Raw genomic sequence first — 22297 nt, 5'->3', positions numbered from 1 at the left:
ATAATTAAATATTCATATAATTTAAATATATTTCTATAATTATTTTGAAATCTAGAAAAAATAAATAGTACTTTAGAAACTATTGGAAAAAAATAAGGTATTTCCAACATTGATAGGTTGCACAGGAAAGTAAGAAAATTAGGTATTTTTACTGTCCTCTTGAGCAAGACTAATTCTTAAGAAGGGTAAACTTCTATAACTTAGCAATTTTCAAAGAATAAGTACAAAAAATGTATATTCAAAGTCTAGAAGACAATTGTGGAAAATTTTTTTTTTTAAATTTTCAATTAATAGGCCTCCTCTCCTTCCACTTAGGAGAAGTTAAGATCTGAAAAATCACGCTTGAGAATCATAAACAATGAGAATGCTGATAACAAAATCTAGACCTTTTAAGTACTCAATTTGTATTAGGACAGTCAATAAATGTTATCTCTTAGGTTCTGTCTCTCGTGCTATTAGCAATATTCAGCTTAAATATATACATGAGGCATTTTTATAAACTGAAGTGTGTCTCCCTGTCACCAAAGTAGTTTTTAAAAATCTAGTGATAATTCCTCTTGCTAGTAACTAAGCGATTTTGGTATTCATGTGAAATATGCATTAAAATACTTAGTACCCTTCTTCAATAAAGCTGAGTTCTCCCTACCAGGTACACACTGGTATTAAATATTGACTGAATGAACTTTTTTTCTGGTGTGTCTACTATTAACATGTTTTTAAAATTTATTTTTAATTGAGGATAATTGTTTAACCATGTTATGGTTTTTGCCATACAATGTGAAATCAGCCATAAGTACAGAATGAACATTTTTAATTGAAACATCATACTGGACCTCAGCTATTATCTTAAAATACTTTGTAACTTTTTATTTTACTTTCTAATGGGCTTTTTAAATGCTGTATAAACAGAATTGTTTTAACCCTTTTAGTTATAGCTGGATTATTATTAGCAGAAGATATTACTTCCAAAGGCTAGGCTCTTAACACATTTGTACAGTGAATGTTGTATGTAATAAAGTTTAATAGTTTCAATAAATCTTCTTAATTACAGAGCTATTATTAAGAATTAACAGCTTTACTGTGTGTATGCGAGCTCAGTCATGTCTGAGAATTTGCAACCCAAAGGATCTGGGTTTCAAGAAGATGACTCTTTTCGGTATGCCTGTATGGTATTATCTGATCAGGTGTAACATAGAGGCATACCGAAGAGAGTCACCTTCTTGAAACCCAAATCCATTACCAAATTAAATCATGGGAGTGTTTAAAACTGTGTACATGCTTTTAAAAAAAATCTGCTAAGAAGAAAGGAACTGGATTTCTAAATCAACTGAATGTTTCAATTTTAAATCAAGACAAATTTCAAAACTCAAAATCCACCAAAAGCCATATATTAAACAGTTTAGCCACCAAATCTAAATAAACTGATGCAAAATACTCTGAAATTATTGAACACCACTTTTCTCTTTGCTCTCAGTTTAACTGCCAACATACATTCAGATACACACATTCCATATACAATATTTAATAAAATACATCTTTAAGGCCTAGATGTTTTCCCACCCCCATATTTCTTTATCACCTTACCCCATTCTGTGCCATCCCCTGAACTTCGTGCTTCTCCAGCTCCTTCACCATCTTCAGCAGTTACTAAAAAATCAAATTCTTTCAGTGCTTCCTCAGTATCAGGATCATCAGTTAGGTCAGCAGCTAAACCTTCATTACCTATCTGTAAAGGGAACACAAGCCAAGAATTACCTTTATGCTAATTTGTAAAGGTATCCTTTATGTTTTCACACAATTATCTTTACTTTTGCACTCCCATTTTTAGGTTATTTAGAAACAAAAATCTTAAGATTTTCCAGAGAGTTCAACAATCTCAAATTATATCCTAGATAAATGGTTGTCAATAGTGCTCCAAAGTGTGATGCAAGTAATGTGGCAGTAAGAATGGTTAAAATCTTGATCTTCAAGTATGATGATCCTCACAAAGAACGTCTCTAATTACAAAAGATTTACAGGTAACTCTATTAAAGACCTGTGCAGTCACTTACATTCCAGTATGTTGTGTGGAACTGACCTCATTCACTCAGAACTGCACCTGTAGTCCATAACTTATAAGGATATGGCATAGTTAATAAGGACATTAATGCAAGTCAATAGCTGTGCTATTTATAGTAATGCTTCTAAGAACAAAAACAACCAAAAAAAAAAAATCAAAATCTCTATTCACCTATGTTTCACATATTGAGTATGTGGCAGAAAGGCTGAAAACTGCTTTTATGGAGTGGAAGCTTTTGAGGAACACTGGAATTTTCCCCACATTACTGTAAAATCCGAAAGAACTACAATGGAATTCAAAACCACAGTTGAAATACTGTACACTACTATGATAATTCACACATGGATCATCTAACCTATTTTTGCTCTTATGACTAATCTGTATCAACACTAAAATACATCAATGTGCTTCCCAGGTTATAAGCAAAAGAAAACTTTCATTAATCCTTGACAAAGAGTGAAGAGTGTTGACACAAACTTTTACAATTCTTAGTTTATTCCCTCACCCAGGGTGGGAGTATCAACCCACATTAGTTACAACTTATCACTTCTTTACTGTACCTCAAGAGATACTCTACAGCAGTGATTCTTAATTGTGATAGGATAGTTTTTTTTTTTTCAAAAAAGTTCCAAAACAGTGGACTAGTCCCCATAAAAACAGACCTTTTTTGCCAATTAGTTAATAATACAGTAGATAATAATTTTTACTATATGTAGGGTAATTCAATAAGAACTATATAAAAAGCTTTCAAATGGCATAATAAAAAATCAATAACTTCCAGTGTAACTTAAGACACTTTGAAATTTTCTATTCCATACACATGACTAAATACATTGTAGTTAATAAGAAAAGAGAATTCTTACTTTGTGTTTATTTATCCGATGTTTGTCTTTTCCTTCTGGGATGCCTTCAATCATGTCATTTTCCTCTTCTTCGTCGCTGTCATCAGCATTTTCTAAGAAATTGAATGTCTCAAGAACATCACCAGAAGTCCTGTAAGAGAGGAAAAAGATGAATTAAAATATTCCAATGAAAAATATTTCTTTCCATCTCCTATTTCTAAACAGTACTTGAAGGTAGTAGATAGATTCAAATTAAAACTTACTTATAATGTATTATCTAAATATTCTACCCAAAAATGAAAGATCACTTATGTTCTACAGTTAAAGATGTTAAGTTTCTATAACAATAATAGTTTAAGTAATTACAGCATCAAAGTAAAAACCCTATAGTTACTAGGCACTCAAATGTAGTATTATTTCTCAAAATAAAGTGATTAAGCAACTTGAATTCACCATTTCTTTTAGCTTTACAACCTTTTACAATGTGGCTCAAATGTTTAAGGACTAAAACTGAAGTTTAATTTATAAGGCTACTCAGATTTAAAGTAACGGTAAAACAGATACAGAACATTCCAATCCTTTTCACAGATTTTTCTTACCTACAAAACAGGATTATTAATATACTAAAGAAATACTTTCAAGTGTTTCAGAGCCACTCTTACAATAGATTAACAGTCATAATCTATTTTAATCTATTTATTAAGTCATTTTAAAACTATAATCTGAATTCCTCATCTATGTACAAAAACCAGTTTTCGGATAGTTGTTTAAATGTTTAAAAACAGAGGCTGCAACAGAACAGCGAAAGCTTCAGCTGAACATAGTCTCTCACAATGAAAGTCTCAATTCTTCCACTGACTAGCTGCCTAAATTTGGCCATGTCATTTAAACACTGTGGCTTCAATTTCTTTACCTGTGGGAATTAAACTAGATGATCTCAAATATCCTGATCAATACGAATAGTACATGGTAACAAAAAGAATAATAGTCTAAAAGTTAGGTTTCCCCTCCATCTCCCTGACTGGTTCTATTTGCCTAAATTAAGGATATAATACAATTCAGACTAGTTTTTAATCACACTTTGATATAAGGTCTTAATAGGTCTACTATACTGTGCCTAATCCAGTACATGGTTCAAGGACCTGTATAAAAACTGAATGTAGAAAGATACTTTTTTTCCCAAATGCAAATCTGTAAGAACAAACAAAAAACTACCATAATAACAAAACACATACTTTTCAGCTCAATATCAATAATATGTCTCAATACTGGGGAATTAAATGAAAGGCAAAGAAAATATTTGACAAAATCAGCACATCAATGACAGAAAAATTTAAGAATCATAAAATTTAAGACATCACAGTTTTGTTCTGAACTTTGATAAATTAAGTACTGTCATTTCTTGGATATGAATTTCTGTCTCTAAAATGAGAACTCATGTTTTAGGTTTTTAAAATTGTATTTGATCACAGCAATACAAGCACAAGACTTTAAAAAGACAAAGAGAGCACAATCAATAAAAGAAATAACTGATCAATCATTCCAAAATTAAAAACCCTTGCTCTTTAAAAGACACTGCTAAGATAATTTAAAGAAAAGTCTACAGATTGGGAAAATGTATTTGCAAATCACACATTTAATGAAGGACTATATACAGAACACAAATCTTAATAGTATCAAAAAAACAATGAGCATGGGGAGATTATTCAAAAAATTTTGGTAAAAAAAGACATGTGTATGGTATACACAGATGCTCAACATCATTAGTCTTTAGGAAAATGGAAATTAGAGCAACCAGGGACTGTGAAGGGTCTGAGACTTTGCCCCACTTGCAAGCTAATATGCTGTTACTCTTGAGATGTTTCTTTTTAGCATTCATGATGATGACCTTTGTATGGATTTTTTTAAATTAATTTTATAGTGTAACCAGGAAAAACTCTTTCAATGTGGAAACAAACATGCTTGGAAATACATTCTGTAAATATATTCCATAAATCTTTAAAAATTACTACTTTAATAATCTTTTCTACACCATTTTACCTGTTCTCTCTTTCTGACACTCCTATTCAGATGTTAGCCCTCTGGGACCCATCTTTACATTTTCCTATCTTTTCACTCCTACTTTCTTTTTTTCCCCTTTGCTCTTTTCTGGGAGAGTCTTTTAATCTTATCATCCAAGTTCTACATAAAAATTATTAAAATCACACTTTAAGATTTTTGACTTCTCATAAAACCTTATAAAATAGCATTTTATTGTTTTATGGATGTATTATTTTTCTCAGTGCTTATAGAAGAGTAAACTTTTGAAAATCTTCTCTGAGCTCCTTTGGTTCCTTCGGTCTCCAATTTTCACATCAAAGTCTTTCCTTAACCGTTAGCATGTAACAGTGAAGCACAGAAAAGCTAACTGGATATACTGTGTACATGGGTGAGGCTTGTCAAGTAGCTAGCTTCATGTCTGTGTAAAAGGGCAGAAACCCAAACATTTCATTGGCAGATCCCAACTGTCAGTATCAGAAAGTCTTCTCTACCATGAATAGATCATACTTCTGCCTGGAAGGGATTTAAGATCAGCTGCCAACATACCAGAAGCCAAGCAGAAGAAAACAAGAGATCTCACTGCTTAGCTAGATCTTTTCAGATCATCCTCCTGTCTTCAACGTAGTAGCTCACCCTACAGGTGCCTGACTTCTTAAGAAATCAGAAATCACTGGAATCTGTCAGAAATCAGAATTCACCCGAAAACATACCACCATTCTTTGGGATAGGGGAGGGGTTTTCAAATGGCTACACAGGACAAAAGAGGGAGTCTGATGGGAATTTGCTGTACGTCTCAGGAAACTCAAACAGGGGCTCTCTATCAACCTAGAGGGGTGGGATGGGGTGGGAGGTGAGAGGGAGGTTCAGGAGGGAGGGAGTATATGTATACCTATGGCTGATTCATGCTGAGGTTTGACAGAAAACGAAATTCTGGAAAGCAATTATCCTTCAATTAAAATACCAATTAATTTAAATGTATAAATTTAAAAAAGAGGGAGTTTGAAGTTCTTTCATAAATTTGAAACTTGCCTCTTACCTAAACTTGAAACTAATTCTCTATTAATAACTCCCTCTAAATCTGACTTCAGATGTACCTGATACTGCTAATTCCTTAGCTTTTGTAATTTTACTGGCATTTTGGGACGTGAATTGGCTTCTTTTTTTTCTTTCCAGATTCCATTATTAAGTTCTCCCTATCTGATGGACAGTATATCCTCTCATTCTTCCTATGAACTCAGTTTATTGCTCTTATGTGTTACTGTATCTTTAAAAAGTCTTTAACAAACATCTTAGAGGATCCATAAGGCACGAAAGTAAAACGTCTCTTTAATTCACCATGCTTAAGTGGACATCTACATCTGAAATTTTATATATTTTTTCTTTGCCAACTATCTGTTTACTATCCTTTTTCATTCTAAAAAGATGATCAACAGAATTTTTAAAATTATATATCCAGAAGAAGGGAAAATAGAGTGAAGTCAAGAGTAAGGCTGGTAAGTAAAAGGGTAAAAAGGAGTCAGTGCATTTTCTAGACATGAAGGACCCCACAAGTATGACAAGATTTAGTCCGAGTAAAAGAGAGAGCAACTACTAGAGGCTGAAAGGTAAATCAGATTGTACTATTTCTAACAATATGACCTACAATTTATCATTTTTCTACTGTTGAACATGAAGACTAGTTCAAATTTTTACTGTTATAAGTAAGAATATGATAGATATCTATTTGTTGGTATCTCTATCAATATATTAGATCATATTTTTTAGAATTTTCAAAGGCCCTGATCCTAGATGAACCATACACACCTACATTAATACAGACTTGCAATATATTAGGCTGGTACAAACATAATTGCAGTTTTTGCACTACTGAAATTTGCCATTTGATACTAGAATACATCCTTAAATAAATGTGGTTATGTTTTACATCATTTTAATGAGCATTTTTGCTAATGACTTATAAAATGCTGTTTTTTATTTATTTTAGACTATGGGAATAATGTTAAGACAAAAAAGCAAATTTGAGCAATTTTCTTATTCAAATAGGCCATAAAACAGCGGAGACAACTCACAACATCAACAATGCATTCGGCCCAGGAACTGATAACAAATGTACAGTGCAGCAGTGGTTCAAGAAGTTTTACAAGGAGACGAGAGCCTTGAAGATGAGAGGAGTAGTGGCCAGCCATCAGAAGTTGACAATGACCAACTGAGAGCATCAAAGCTGATTCTCTTAAACTACACAAAGACCTGCTAAAGAAATCAACGCCGACCATTCTATGGTCGTTCGGCATCATGTATGGATGTGAGAGTTGGACTATGAAGAAAGCTGAGCGCCGAAGAATTGATGCTTTTCAACTGTGGTGTTGGAGAAGACTCTTGAGAGTCTCTTAGATTGCAAGGAGATCCAACCAGTCCATCCTAAAGGAGATCAGTCCTGGGTGTTCATTGGAAGGACTGATGTTGAAGCTGAAACTCCAATACTTTGGCCACCTCATGCGAAGAGTTGACTCATTGGAAAAGACCCGGATGCTGGGAAGGACTGGGGGCACGAGGAGAAGGGGACGACAGAGGATGAGATGGCTGGATGGCATCACCGACTTGATGGACGTGAGTTTGGGTAAACTGCGGGAGTTGGTGATGGACAGGGAGGCCTGGTGTGCTGTGATTCATGGGGTTGCAAAGAGTTGGACACGACTAAGTGACTGAACTGAACTAAACAGGTAAAAAAGCTCGATTAAATGGGTGCCTCATGAGCTGACTAGAAATCAAAAAAATCATCCTTTTGAAGTGTTGTCTTCTCTTATTCTACTCAAAATGAATCATTTCCTGATCGGATTGTGACTTGCAACAAAAGTGGATTTTATACGACAACAGGCAACAACCAGCTCAAGTGCGTGGACTGAGAAGAAGCTCTTAACCACTTACCAAAGCCAAACTTGCACCAAAAAAAGGTCATGGTCACTGTCTGGTGGTCTGCTACAGGTCTGATCCACTACAGCTTTCTGAATCCTAGCGAAATCATTACATCTGAGAAGTCTGCCCAGCAAATTAATGTGATACACAGTAAACTTCAATGTCCGTAGCTGACACTGGTCAACAGAAAGGGCCCGATTCTTCTCCACAACACCTTACTGCATATTGCACAACCAACGTTTCAAAAGTTGAACTGGGCTATGAAGTTTTACCTCATTTGCCACATTCACTTGACCTCTTGACTACCACTACCAACTACCGACTACCACTTCTTCAAGCATCTTGACAACTTTTTGCAGGGAAAACACTTCCACAACCTGGATACAGAAAATTGCTTTCCAATAGTTTGTTGAATCCCCAAACACAGATTTTTAAGCTATAGGACTAAACAACCTTGTTTCTCATTGACAAAAATGTGTTGAGTGTAATGGTTTCTATTTTGATTACTAAAGATGTGTTTGAGCCTAGTTATAGTAATTTAAAATTCACAGTCCAAAATAACAATTATTTTTGCACCAACCTAATACAAGTATACTCATTAAGAAGGCAATTGGCCTTGATTAAAAACAATTACTATCTAAAAGTCTGTGGACAGATAAATGGACAAGAAAAATGTGGTAAATACAGTCAACAAATTATTATTTAGACATAAAAAAGAAAATCCTTGGCAGAAATGAAACCAACATTGTAAAACAATTATCCAACAATTAAAGAAAACTGTAAATAAATGATTTTTAAAAATAAATAAATAAAATCCTTACTGAGAGCAGAACAATTAAAAAAAAAAAAAAAAAAGAAAATCTTGTCATATGATACAACATGAGTGACATCATGCTAAGTGAAATAAGCCAGGCACAGAAAGATAAATACTGTGTGTTTCCACTTACAAACTTAAAGTAGTCACTCACAGAAACAAAGTGAAATGGTGGTTCCCAGATACTAGGGAGAGGAGGAAATAGGGAGTCACTATTCACTGAGGATGGAGTTTCAGTCATGCAAGATGAAAAGCTTCTAGAAAAGTGCCCTACAATACTGTGCTTACATAGTTAACAATACTGCACTGTGCACTTAAAAAATTTTAAGGTAGATCTCATGTTATGTGCTTTTTACCACAACAGAAAACAAAAAACAAAAACTATTAATCTTATAAAGGTAAGAAGCTTTATAAGGAGAAGATACAGTCTGCTACGGATCTCTAATTCAGAGTCAGGTGTGATACAGTAAACTGCATTCCCCTCAAGTATTTATAAATCCTATTAACCACTTAGCCTGGGTAACTGACAAATTTAGTTTTTAAAACACATAGTAACATCCTTGCTTTTTCTCATATGCTATGAAAACTCTGATTCCTGAAATCCAGAGTAAAGAAAATAAGGACTCTGTATTAGATGTCAAATTGTTTTTAGTTTAGACCTTACTTCTCAGAAATAAAATCCCAAAACTAAAGGCTTATGTTAATCGGAAAGTTATCAACATAATGTCACGATATATAGCTAAGGTATGAAGTAATGCTAGTTTATAAACTGTACATATTATTTTCTTAAGCTCTACAAGAACTTGTTTTATTTTTTCCATTCTCCTTTTCTTTGTCTTTCCGACCTATGAAATTCAAGGTAATATCTAATGGTAGAAAATGAAAAAAGTTCCACTTGCTTGACTACTTGCATTATCAAATCTGTACTGTAATCAAAAGTATATCTGGTAGACGTGTTGATGAGAATGTAGAGAAACCAGAATTCTTATACATTTCTGGTGGTAAGGTACAATAGTCTAGCCACTTTGGAAAAGAATTTGGAAATTCATCAAAAAGGTAAACACAGAGTTATTGTATGACTCAGCAATTCAACTCCTAGGTATAAATCCAAGAGACCTGAAAACATATGTCCACATTTCCAGACTGATGTTCAAAGCAACATTATTCCAAAATGTGGAACCAACAGACAAGCCCATCAGTTGGACAAAGAATGGATACACAAAATATATCCACAGAAAAGATATTACTTGGCAATGAAAGAAATGAATTCTGACACATGCTGTAACATGGATTTTAAAAACACTATGCTAACAGAAAGTAGCTACTCACAAAATAACCATTTACATAAAATATCTAGAATAGGCAAATCTACAGAGACAAAGTAGATTGCCTAGGACTGGAGTGAGAGGTATATAGGAAAGATGGGGAGGGGCAGCTAATGAGTACAAGGTTTCTTTAAGGAGCAATGAAAATTTTCAAAACTCAGATCATGGTGATGGCTGAATAACTTTGTGAATACCCTAAAAACTGTTAAACTTATATCCTTTAATGGGTGAAATTTATGGCAGGTGAATTGTATCTTAATAAAGACATTAAAATTTTAAACTATATCTGGTAGCTTTCTGAGCCCAAACACAATGCAAAGCCTCGTTTCTTTCACAACAGTGACTGAACAATCATTACTATTCTAATCACAGAGTAGTATTAAAATTTATTCAAAACACTCTAACAAAAATCTAAAAATCAAGGTGTTCAAATAACTCCAAACTACATGAAATCACTCTCAAGTTTTAATTTTGCACCTATTTCAGAGATATTTCAGTCATTCTCTTGGCATCAAAACTTCAAGATATATAAATTTAAAAAGTACCTAAGCAAGAAGTTTATTTGTCCATGATGCCATTTAGGAAAAAACATTTTAAACCTGAACTTTACACGCTTCTTTCTTACAGAAGTTTTTTTATTTTTACATGTTTCTTTTAAAAACATCTATTTATTTATTTGGCTGCGCCAGGTCTTAGTTGCAGCATGCAAACTCTTTGTTGTGGCATGTGGGATCTAGTTCCCTGACTAGGGATCAATCCCAAGGCTCCCTTCATTGAGATCGTGGAGATTTAGCTACTGGAACACCAAGGATGATGCTCTGCATGCTTTAAAAATTGTAAACAGTAGTAACAAAAAGCTAGAGATTCATAATACCTATTATACAAATAATGTTAACCTATGCACGGAAGAACTGATGCTTTCGAATTGTGGTGCTAGAGAAGACTCTTGAGAGTCCCTTGGATAGCAAAGAGATCAAAACAGTCTTTCCTAAAAGAAATCAACCCTGAATATTCAATGGAAGAACTGATGCTGAAGCTCCAATACTTTGGCCACCTGATGCCAAGAGTCGACTCAGTGGAAAACATTCTGATGCTGGGAAAGACTGAGGGCAGGAGGAGAAGGGGGCAACAGAGGATGAGAATGTTGGATGGCATCAATGACACAATGAACATGAGTTTGAGCAAGCTCCAGGAGACAGTGAAGCCTGGCGTAGTGCAATTCATGGAGTGGCAAAAAGTTGGACACAACTCAGTGACTGAGCAACAACAAATAAGTGTAGTTCATACCTTTTGATTTCTTGTCCTTTTTGCTTAGGAGATTCACCTCCATTCAGGATCTGTTCTAAATTCTTTGTCTCTACTGATCCATTTGGTTCTGAATTGGACAGTCCAAGTAATGATCTTACCCGCTGAGACCGTACATCTAATATTGTATCTGTATAACCTACTTCCTGAAGATATCTATAAGAGAAAATTAAAAATATTAAATCCCATAATTTGTTAATACCTGCAAACATGTTAAATGAAAATCACATCAAAGGATTTTAGAAAAATCCATAATACTTCAAAATATACTGTTCCTTTCCTTAATACCTTTTTTCTCTAGACTAGTTCCAGTTTTTTTTGTTTTTTGTTTTTTAAAGGGCTGATTACAAACCAAAATTTAATTAAGAAAGCATATAGATGGCTAATACTAATTAAGAGCCAATTATCCCGAAGCCTAAAAAGCCCTAGAGCTTTTAGGAGCCGATCATATATATTACTCAAAAAAGAAAAAAACAAAAAAACTTCCAGAAAGTTGTAAAACATGAATAGAACTAAACCTCTGAACAATGAGAGGCCACCTTGAAAGCTTAGCTCTCAGTGAGAGGTTAATGGATAGTTCAGTTCTCCTTCTAAGATCTCATTGCAGTCCTATAGACCTGTGGTTTTCAAACTTTCCCTTTTAGCTAAACCAGGTTACCTAACAAGGACCTACTATGAGACCTCAAATATAGATAATGGGTAACGAATGAGCTTGTGTGACAAATTTTAAAATTTTTTACAAAAGTACTGATATTTGACAGGCTAAGGGAAGATATTAAAAAGAAGCCTTATATATTACTGACAAAATAACAAAAGATTTTAAGTGAAAGCTAAAGACAGGGAGACTGGTTAGGACACTAACCCAGCAAGAAGTAAAATTGGAGAAGAGAAAAAAATGTGAGAAAAATAAGATAAAATCCAAGTAACTTGCTACAAAAGTAAATATAGCAGTAAATTAAGATGAGAAATAGTAAATTTTTCAGGTTTCTAGCTGAGATGACTGAATGGTGATTCTACTCAATAAAATGAATAATAAAGGGCCAGAATGTGGTTTTACAGAGTACCCATCAAATAATCATGTAGTATCTATCAAAGTGATAACATTTATTAGGTACAGTGATAAGAAAGGTCAAAAGCTCAGAAAAGAATGGATTGGGTGTACAGATTCGGGAGTCATTAGCATTTGGAGATATTTGAAGCCATGAATTTAAATGAAGTTACCCAGAGAAAAAGCATAAATAAAAACAGAAAGCTTGGGGACAAAAACAGCTGAAGTGCTGGAAAAGTAAGAGAAACACAAAGGAAAATTAAAGGAAAGACTATGAGAAATTAGGGTAAAAAAAAAAAAAACAGCAAAGAGTGATTTCATGAAAGTAAGAAAAACTGAGTTTCAAACAGAAATGAGTTTATGTCAAGTATTTCCAAAGGATCAGATGAAGAAAAGGGTCTCAAATATGCTTGTGATAGAAGCTTCAGGGAAATATGAAAATGGAAAACTAGCTGAAAAATGAACAAGGAAGACTATCCACATAAACTACTTTTAGAGAAAGGTAAGAAGAGACAGACTACAAAGCCAGACAATGGGATTAGGCATTTATGAGAGAAATTCTGTGTAACTGTTTTCCCTAGAGCCGTCTAACTCTTCTAAAAAAAAAATGTGATCCTCTCTTGGGGGAAAAAAAAAACCCTCCACATTCTAACCATGTGGTCTTAATAGGCCATCAAAATCTTAAACCAGGTAGAAACAACTGACTTGGTAGTTATTCAATCAAGTGAAGACAAATTTAATCCTCAGAAAGTATTCTGAATAAAACAAGGGATCCTCTGTCATCTGGAGAGAAGTTGTTTTCAGGAGAAAAGAAAAAAACGGATACACAGAGAACGCCAAAGAATTTAAGATCATATCCTGGATGCTCCACTCCCTGAGAAATCCTCAAGTGATGCTCCAGCTCTTGTGTTCCTGACTCGTAGTTAATCAGCACTTCCCTTAACTCAGCTAGCTACCCTAGCTAATAATAATCTGTTTTCATTAAAACTTGAATTTTAGTCACCAAGAGTTCAGATTGATAAAAATTTCTTTGAGAACATTAGAAACTGAGATTATAAATATGAGGTTTAAACACATTTACAGAAAGAAAAGCAAGAAGTGATGAGTTCTCAGCTGATAGTCTTCGTATTTTCAGTGAAGTAGAACCTAGGGTGCTCTCATGAGAGTAAGGAAGAACGGGTTGAGATGCAGTGCAAGTTTAGGAGGGCAAACTGAGGGCAACAGGAGCAAGAGATGACAAGGGATATGGACAAAGGCTCTATGAAATGTTTGGACAGGAAACCATGCATGTGTAATGGCAGTCACACAATTCTATGACTTTTCTCCAAGAATTAATTAGAAACAGAAGCAACAGATAGTATGACTGAACTAGGGCTGAGATCCTGCAGGTAGGTATAGTAAAATGACTGGTGGGACGAGGAGGGGTAACGAGTGGGCAGCAAGAAAGCTAAGGGTACTGGCAAAAGGGTAAAGGATCATGGGGTCTAAGCAGGAGCTAACAAAGTAACAAAAAGAAACAAAAAAACCCTACCACAAGAAAAAAACAAAATCAAACCAATCACTGGTAGAGGAGATATAGAAAATGAAGCAGTCAAGATAAGATCAGAGGGCAAATAACAGGGGAACCAGATTAAGAGAAGTGCAATAGGAACTGTCAGATCATTCCAGAGGTAGAACAGTTACAGATTATAATAAGACCAAGGGTCTGACCACACTTCACTGGGTTACTGAAGCAAAGGTAAAGATATCTAGGGTTGAGAAGGATGAATAATTACATTTATCTAAGATTTCAGTTGCATTCAAGTACCAAAGTTTTCAAAACACAAGGGAGAAGAACAAATCTTTGTTTTATTTAGTTTAATTGATAAATAGTAAAAAGATTTGCCACAGAAATACTTCTAATAGAGCAAAGAATTAAAACATCAATAATGTTCCTCAAAAATTCAAGTAAATGTAGTAAGCAAGCCAGTGCTGAAAAGTTTCTGACAACCAGTTAAATTACTTCTCTAAACCAGTCACAATCTCACTTAAAACCAAATATGTGATTTTTGCAGTGACAGGAATGAGTGTGTCTGTAAGTATGAATCCCCTATTGTTCCTGACATGCTATTCCACAAACAAGAAAATAAGATCATTCTGAGAAATGTTTAAAGAAACATTCAGAGGATGCAAACTTAAAAAGATTCAAAATCTAACAAAACAAAAAAGAAACAATATGAGAACTATACACCTTGTCCCACTACCATTAAATAATTTTCACTTGCCAAGTGACTGAGTATAAACACTTTCATACCTAAATCCTTAAAGCTGAAAATGAACCATTACTCACTGTCTTAACAGTTGTCTGCCTTGCTTCCACGTTAACTGGCTATTCTGAGGTGCTGTGGGAGCCTCTGTGTCTTTGGTTTCTTCTAAAAATTAATAACAACAAAACAACACAAGTTTCATACATGTTACTTCAACTCCTGATAATGCTGCCGAAGTTACCATAAAGTCCCACAAAAATATACCAAATATTTTATAAAGGATATAAGAAAATTAACTTCCATTGAGTGTTTACTGTGGGTTATTTGTTTTAAGTGTTTATCCTGACAGCCCAAACACTTAAGCACCATTCTCCTTGTTTTAAAATTGGGAAAAACCAAGTGTATATTAACTATTACTACAAGAAATTAAAAAAACAAAAGCCCAGGATTTGAAATATTATTAAAATCAATTTTTTAACTAACAGAATTCTGCTGATTTGAATGCTTCTGAAATTAAAAATACTTACTATTTATATAAATCAACACTGTTAAGAAAGCAGGTGTGTGTGTGTATATATATATATGTATAAAATGAGTAGCTTAAGAGTTTTTATCAGTAGATGCTAAGTCTACATACAAGACTCAATATAGTCAGTTTCATTTTTAGAACTAAGAGTTAAACCAGAAAACATTTTGACTTTATGTAAAAAGTCATATTTTATTCTCAGTTAACAAAGTGTATATACATTAAAAAAAAGTTTAATGAACAGTATAACTTCAGATGAGTTAACTTCTCAACAAGTATCTCCAGCTGCTGCTGCTGCTAAGTCACTTCAGTCATGTCCGACACTGTGCGACCACATCAACGGCAGCCCACCAGGCTCCGCTGTCCCTAGGATTCTCCAGGTAAATTTCCCATTATAAAAATGAACATAAAGCAAGAATATAGGGCCACAGACGACAAGCACTCACAGTGAATGTTAAAAACTCTTACCATGGCTTACTCTCATTAGTCTCCTAGACTCCTCAGAGTCATGCAAACAAATAGTTATTGGCAGGAATTCAAATATTCTTTGAAGGCACAACTTCTCTAGCCCTAAGAATCCATTCTTATTATCCTCTCATTCTTCCCCTATATGTAGAAATATCTCAAATTTCTAGAATTATCTCCTTCTTATAGCCCCCATTTTTATGACTTTTTCCTATTTATACCATTTTAGTTTTAAATCACATATAACATAAAATCATTGGCCAAAAGAATACATTTTAAAAAAGAATGTAATTGACCCAAATCCCATCACTGAGAGTGTTAATACTTGAGATTTTCTTATTCCATATTTTCCATCTGAAGATAACATACATGAGCTTCTCCTCTCCTTAAATTAAAAAAAAAAAGTGTGACCTGAACTGCACTACAAGCTGCTTTTAACACTTAATAGATCTTAAACACTGTATTGCAATAAATATAGATTAACATCACGTAATTATATAATATTCTAGAGAGAGTATATACCTATTTAACCAGTCCCTTAATGTTGAAATTTGCCTCCAGTTTTCACTGTTGCTAAAGGATATTCTTGAAGTACACCTGAGCACATATAGTTCAATGAATTTTTGAACACACCCATGTAACCAGTACTGAGATTAAGAAACAAAACACCATCAGCACCCCAGAAAACTTTCATCATGCCCTTTTCCAACTCACTAGATACTCCTTAGAAAGTATCAACACTACCCTGGTTTCTCAGCACAGGTTAACTTTTGAATTTGATATATATATGAAACCATTTATATCAATTTTCAAAATTTCATGTGACCCACTCATGCTGTCAAGTTTGTTGTTCATTTGCTAAGTCCTGTCCAACTCTTTGCAATTCCATCGACTGCAGCATGCCAGGCTCCTCCATCCTGCACTATCTCCCAGAATTTGCTCAAATTCATGTCCACTGAGTCAATGACGCTATCTAAGCATCTCGTTCTCTGCTGCCTCTTTCTCCTTTTGCCTTCAATCTCCCCCACTATCAGGGTCTTTTCCAATGAGTCAGGTCTTTTCCAATGAGTCAGCTCTTCACACCAGGTGGCCAAACTATTATAGCTTTAGCATCAGTTCTTCCAGCGAATATTTAGGGTTGATTTCCTTCAGGATTGATCTCCTGGTTTGATCTTGCAACCCAAGGGAGATGCTCAAGAGATTTCTCCAGCACAAAAGCATCAATTCTTTAGCGCTCAGCCTTCTTTATGGTCCAACTCTCACATCTGTACGTGACTACTGGAAAAACCACAGCCTTGACTACATGGTCTAAAGAGTCAAAGAAGACAGTGAAAAAACTGGCTTGAAACTCAACATTAAAAAACCAAGATGACGGCATCCGGTCCCTTCACTTCATGGCAAACAGAAGGGGAAAAAGTGGAAGCTGTCAGGCTTGTTGTTGTTGTTCAGCTGCTAAGTTGTGGCCAACTCGTTGCGACTCCAAGGACTGCAGCACCCCAGGCTTCTCTGTCCTTTACTATCTCCCGGAGTTTGCTCAAATTCATGTCCACTGAGTCAGTGATACTATCTAACCATCAGTTTGGTTATAATTTATTTACTTTTCTTGCTAAATAACATTTTCTTACACTAAAATACCACAACATAGTTATCTATCCCATCAATAGAGAACATATGAGTTGTTTCCAGTTTTTTACTATTAAAAGTAATAATACTATGAACATTCTTACACAAGCCTTGTGATGAACGTTTCAAGGAGTGGAATTACTGTGCCACAGGACATGCTTGTGTTCCCTTTGGCAATACAGTTATCTTCCGCTTTTCAAAAGCTTTCTTTATATCACTTCACTTTCTTTCTTGTTTAAAGATTTATTTCTGGTTGTGCTGGGTCTTCGTCACTATACACAGACGGGCTTTCTCTAGTTGCAGCGAGTGGGGGCTACTCTTCATTGTGGTGCTTGGGCTTCTCTTGTTGCAGAACACAGGTACAGGCCCATGGGTTTCAGTAGTTGCAGTGTGGGAGCTCAGTAATTGTGGCACACGGGCTCAGTAGCTGTGCAGCATGTGGTAATTTCCCAGACCAGGGATGGAACCCATGACCCCTGTGCATTGGTAGGCAGATTGTCAACCAACTAGACCACCAGCAAAGCACTCACATCACTTTTCTGAAAGACCTGCATGTAACACCTGTTTTTACCAGCCTAAGTGGAAAAAAAAAATTCAGAGACCTTTTTCACTTTTTATGAAAAAAGATTAGAAAGAAAAACAGCCTCTTCAGCATTTGTTTTGCAGTGAGCTGTTGAAAAATGGCAGCACGCACCCATAAGCAGCAAGAGAAGCACCACCAAGCTCCATATTGAGCCCCACAGCTTTGAACTGTGTCAGTTACCATCTGTGCTTTATCTTCATTTATTTTGTGCACCATTAGCAAGATGTGTCCAAAGGTAAATTACACCTTTGCCTTATGTCACCTTGGCTTATGAATGGGAATGTTCTACTTTTGGATAGTGGGGGAAATTTGTATTGACATCACTTTCAGAGCAGTTTTATCAATTTAGAATTCCAATACCAGTAGGTGCAAAATTCCTGGCTGATCCACACCCTCAGCAACACTGAAAAAAAAAAACAACATTTTTTCTCCTTTCACCATTGTGATAGGTAATGTATTGTGGTTTTAAGTTGCATTTCCTCAATAACTAATACATTTGAGCATCATTTCACATACTTACTGGCCATTTATTTTATTAGTGACTTTTCAAGTCTTTTTGTCCCTATTTCTACTGTTGTAGATTTTTCCCCAAAATGGAGGGAAATAGGAGTTCTTTACAGAACTGGATACATCTTCTTTTATAGGGTTTAGTTTAGGATATATGTATTGGTATTACTTGGACAAGTGTATAAAAACACACACATCTTGTACTTCTTTCAAAACAATTATTTTGTACATCTTCCTTTAACATTTTAAGTATAAAAACGGCAATACCGATTCAATGTTTATCTCTATCTATACTTTGACATAAATAATTTTGTCCTGTTGTTGGCATGGTGTATTTTTGCTCATTCCTTTGTTTGTTTTCCACTAAACATCCTGAGTAGCTTTTCTACATCAGTAAAAATAATTTACTTTGTTATCATTGTGGCTCCTATAAATAAAATAGTTGGATACTATTTTATTCTTCAATTTAAGGAAGTTTTAATAGTTAAGTTTACATTGGGAAGGTCCCCTGCAGAAGGGAAAGGCTACCCACTCTAGTATTCTGGCCTGGAGAAAATTCTATGGATTGTACAGTCCATGGGGTTGCAAAGAGTCAGACACGACTGAGCCACTTTCACGTTAGAGAGATAAAAACAGATGTGTCTTTATCCTATTTCTGCTGTGAGCAGGAGAGATTATCTGCTAATGACTTGACTTTATGCAAACTTGCACCAAAACCAGTTAGCCAACTGTGATTCTAGCTCTAGGAACAATGGGGCTGCAACTAGCCTCTTCAAATTTACACAGACCAAGTGAGGAGAACAGTCCTCAAGTTATAGAAAGCAGGGGATTTCCTGCAGTCCAGGGAATTGGCTAGGATTCAGCGCTTTCACTGCCATGGCCCAGGATCAATAACTGGTTGGGGAACTAATCCTGCAAGCCACATAACACAGCACAGGCAGAACATAAAAGAAAGTGATTGCTTATTTTCTAAATACTCTAGCCATATTAGAAAGAAAGTGAGTTAAAGGAAAGCTATGAAGGCATCAGGTTTCCTCTGTGGTGAACCACTGTACTCCCTCAAACTATGGTAGGACTGCTACAGTAAAGAAAGTATTACTGAAAATATACAGGTTTTACATCTTATATCACTTACTGTTGCTTTTCCAAGGAAGACGTAATCTTGTCCCTGACTCATCAGAGTGAGTCTTCATAACCACTTAAAAGCTAGGTCAAAGGAAACCCATGCCACTACTATCTTGCTCTCTTAATTTTATATATGACAACAACTAGGAAAATAAGTGTGTGTCTCAGTTGTGTCTGACTCTTTGACCCCATGAACTATAGCCCGCCAGGCTCCTGTGTCCATGGAATTCTCCAACAATACTGGACTAGATTGCCATTCCCTTCTCCAGGGGATCTTCCCAACCCAGGGATCGAACCTGGGCTGACTGCATTGCAGGCAAGTTCTTTACTGTCTGAGCCATCAGGGAAGACAGGAAGATACAGTGTGGTGCTAAAACTGGTAAGTGGAAAAGACCTAAAAATAAATCAATTGCAGATCATACATACAGGGTGTTTCTGCCAAGTTTTTTTAATTACTTAATATTAAAGTAAAAGCCAACTAACTAAATTTTTAGAAATCTACTATAACATTTAACTGTAAAAATGAAAATTCATACTTTTCTTATTTTCCCTATTAAATATGCTTTAACTTCATTAGGTATGAAAGCAACTATAACTTTCCTGGTGGCTCAGTAATAAAGAATCCACCTACAATGCAGGAGACTTACAGAATACGCAGGTTTGACCTCTGGGTCGGGAAGATCCTCTGGAGTAGGAAATGGCAACCCACTACAATATTCTTGCCTGGGAAATCCCATGGACAGAGGAGCCTGGTGGGCTCAATCCACAGTGTCACAAAAGACTTGGATATGACTGAGTGACTAAACAACAACAAAGCAACTACAGAAGAAGAAAAATTGTATATTCAAATGGGGACAAGACGTATTTTTTCCTTATCTTAGTAGCCAGCAGTCAAGAACAGTATAGAATTCAGTTTGCTTGCACTAGCAAAATGCATATATAAATGGGCTCTATATATATATATATATATCAAAAAAAGAAAATTACAGTAATATTCCCAAATATTATATAAATCAAAAGATTTGTTCCTTATTAAACTTTTAGTCTACTCAAATTATAATCATATGGAACCCTAAAATTAACACTAAAATGTTAGCCTTTTCTTATATCCAGCTTTTCTCTTCCCTGCATAATTGTTCATCACATTCTACTCTTACATTCACTATTTTAATGAAGAGCAAGGTCAACTGGAGAAAACATTTTCCTTCTTGTATCTTTATCTGGCTGCCTCCATAGTTTCCAAATTCAAATTTGCAATTTCTTTAGGACTAAATTGAAGTTAATCACAGCTTCTCTAGGGAAAAAAAGTTAACTTTTTAATAGTACAAAATGTTTATGTAGGGGTTTCCTGGTGGCTCAGACAGTAAAGAATCTGCCTGCAATGCAGGAGATGAGAGCTCGATCCCTGGGTTGGGACGATCCCCTGGAGAAAGGAATGGCAATCCACTCCAGTATTCTTGCCTGGAAAATTTTATGGACAGAGGAATGTGGTGGGCCACAGTCCATGGGGTCTCAGAGTCAGACACGACTGAGCAACTAACACACACAAGCTTAAGTAGAATCTAACAAAAATTGCCTATAGGTGGTACAAAGAGTTACTCACTCCCTTTCATTTCCAATTGTGAGCAAAAATACAGTTTTACACAGGTTTCAAAACAAAAAAAATAAGACAAATAACCTCAGGATTGATAAGGAGGTAGATGAAACTAACTTTTATTCATTTATTATTTTCCCTCAAATTCTAGAAAGCATTATAATAGTTATCTAACTAACCAATGCTATCAAAGCAAAATGGAGGTAAAGAGAACATGTCTGTTACCAAAAGTGAGCTTAAACGGGTTTTTCTAGAATGGAGGGGACGGAGGGCAGAGATTAACAGAAGAATCAAGTTTACCTGATTCAAAGGTTGGCATTTTCAAGTCACCTTGGTTCAGTTCTGTGCCATATTTTAATTTGTGATATTTTGCCCTGAAAATTTAATAATAAATTGTTGAAAGAAAAAAAAGTTTTATTTTCCTTTCTACACAGTTTAATTACTGGTATATATTTCTTCAATGACAAATTTAAAAAAGTATATGAATGTCAGTTTCTTTAAACTTTAGTTGCAAAAGAAGTTAAGAGGAAAGAAATATACTGCATTTACAAGAAAAAAAAAAGATAAATTATCCAAATACGATACACATCCAAGATAAATTTTTCCTAATTTGTTAAAAAAAAAAAAAAAAAAGGCGAAAACCCCTGAAACTTAGACTCTACAATAAAAAACATTACTTCAATTTAAAGATGTAAATCTTTTTTCTTTTGCCATATAAGGATTGAATCAAAATATCATCCTTTATTTTGGGCAAATCTTTGTATCTTTCAGAAAGTTTTCAAATACACTGTACAATAATATGTGAGAATAATATTGTTCTACTTTTATTTTATTCAAACAAGAAAATAAGGGGCACCTACCTTTCTTGTTTTAATGCATACTCTAACATCTTTATTCTTCTTACTAAATCCTTCTTCAAGTTTTCTTGACCTTTTCTTTCTCCTTGCAAAAATGCTATCCGAGCCTAAAAATATAAAAAGTCCGTTTATTTTTACTTTTTAACTATACACAGGAAATTGAAAAAAGGAAAACAATAAACATAAAATTCTGCACTTTTATTCATGATAGCAAGATTTAAAATTCATAGAAGTAGTTGATCAAACTTTATTTGTTAGAAAATAGTCACTTTAAAATAAAGATAACTATAAATTAGCTATTTGCCTATAATCCTTATGGTCTCCAATACTAACAATTTTCACATAATTTTAAAAGGAAATTTTATATGTAAAAATTACATCTAATTCCTAACAAACAAGTTGCAAAGAACAGAAAGTTATCATAT

The 22297-nt window shown here is 34.7% G+C and overlaps 1 protein-coding gene across 7 annotated transcripts in view; it reads right to left on the bottom strand.

Moving 5' to 3' along the window:
• Positions 1-22297, bottom strand: part of STRN3 (striatin 3) — a 106761-nt gene that overhangs the window by 38895 nt on the left and 45569 nt on the right. For 6 of the 7 annotated variants that reach the window (XM_081548042.1, XM_081548046.1, XM_081548045.1 and 3 more), the window contains exons 2-7: positions 21876-21979; positions 21316-21389; positions 14676-14757; positions 11281-11454; positions 2923-3052; positions 1585-1726 (exon numbers count right to left, since the gene is read on the bottom strand). In XM_081548042.1, coding sequence (XP_081404168.1) covers positions 1585-1726; positions 2923-3052; positions 11281-11454; positions 14676-14757; positions 21316-21389; positions 21876-21979 — 706 coding nt within the window. Of the gene's footprint in view, positions 1-1584; positions 1727-2922; positions 3053-6085; positions 6098-11280; positions 11455-14675; positions 14758-21315; positions 21390-21875; positions 21980-22297 lie in introns of all 7 variants that reach the window. The other variant, XM_081548044.1, reaches the window with a different exon arrangement.

Source organism: Giraffa tippelskirchi, chromosome 12 (genome assembly GCF_054371585.1).
Source record: "Giraffa tippelskirchi isolate mGirTip1 chromosome 12, T2T-mGirTip1v1.2.pri, whole genome shotgun sequence".
In the NCBI taxonomy this organism is placed as follows: domain Eukaryota; kingdom Metazoa; phylum Chordata; class Mammalia; order Artiodactyla; family Giraffidae; genus Giraffa; species Giraffa tippelskirchi.
The sequence above is the reverse complement of the archived record's forward strand: the minus strand, read 5'-3'. Positions and strand labels throughout refer to the sequence as shown.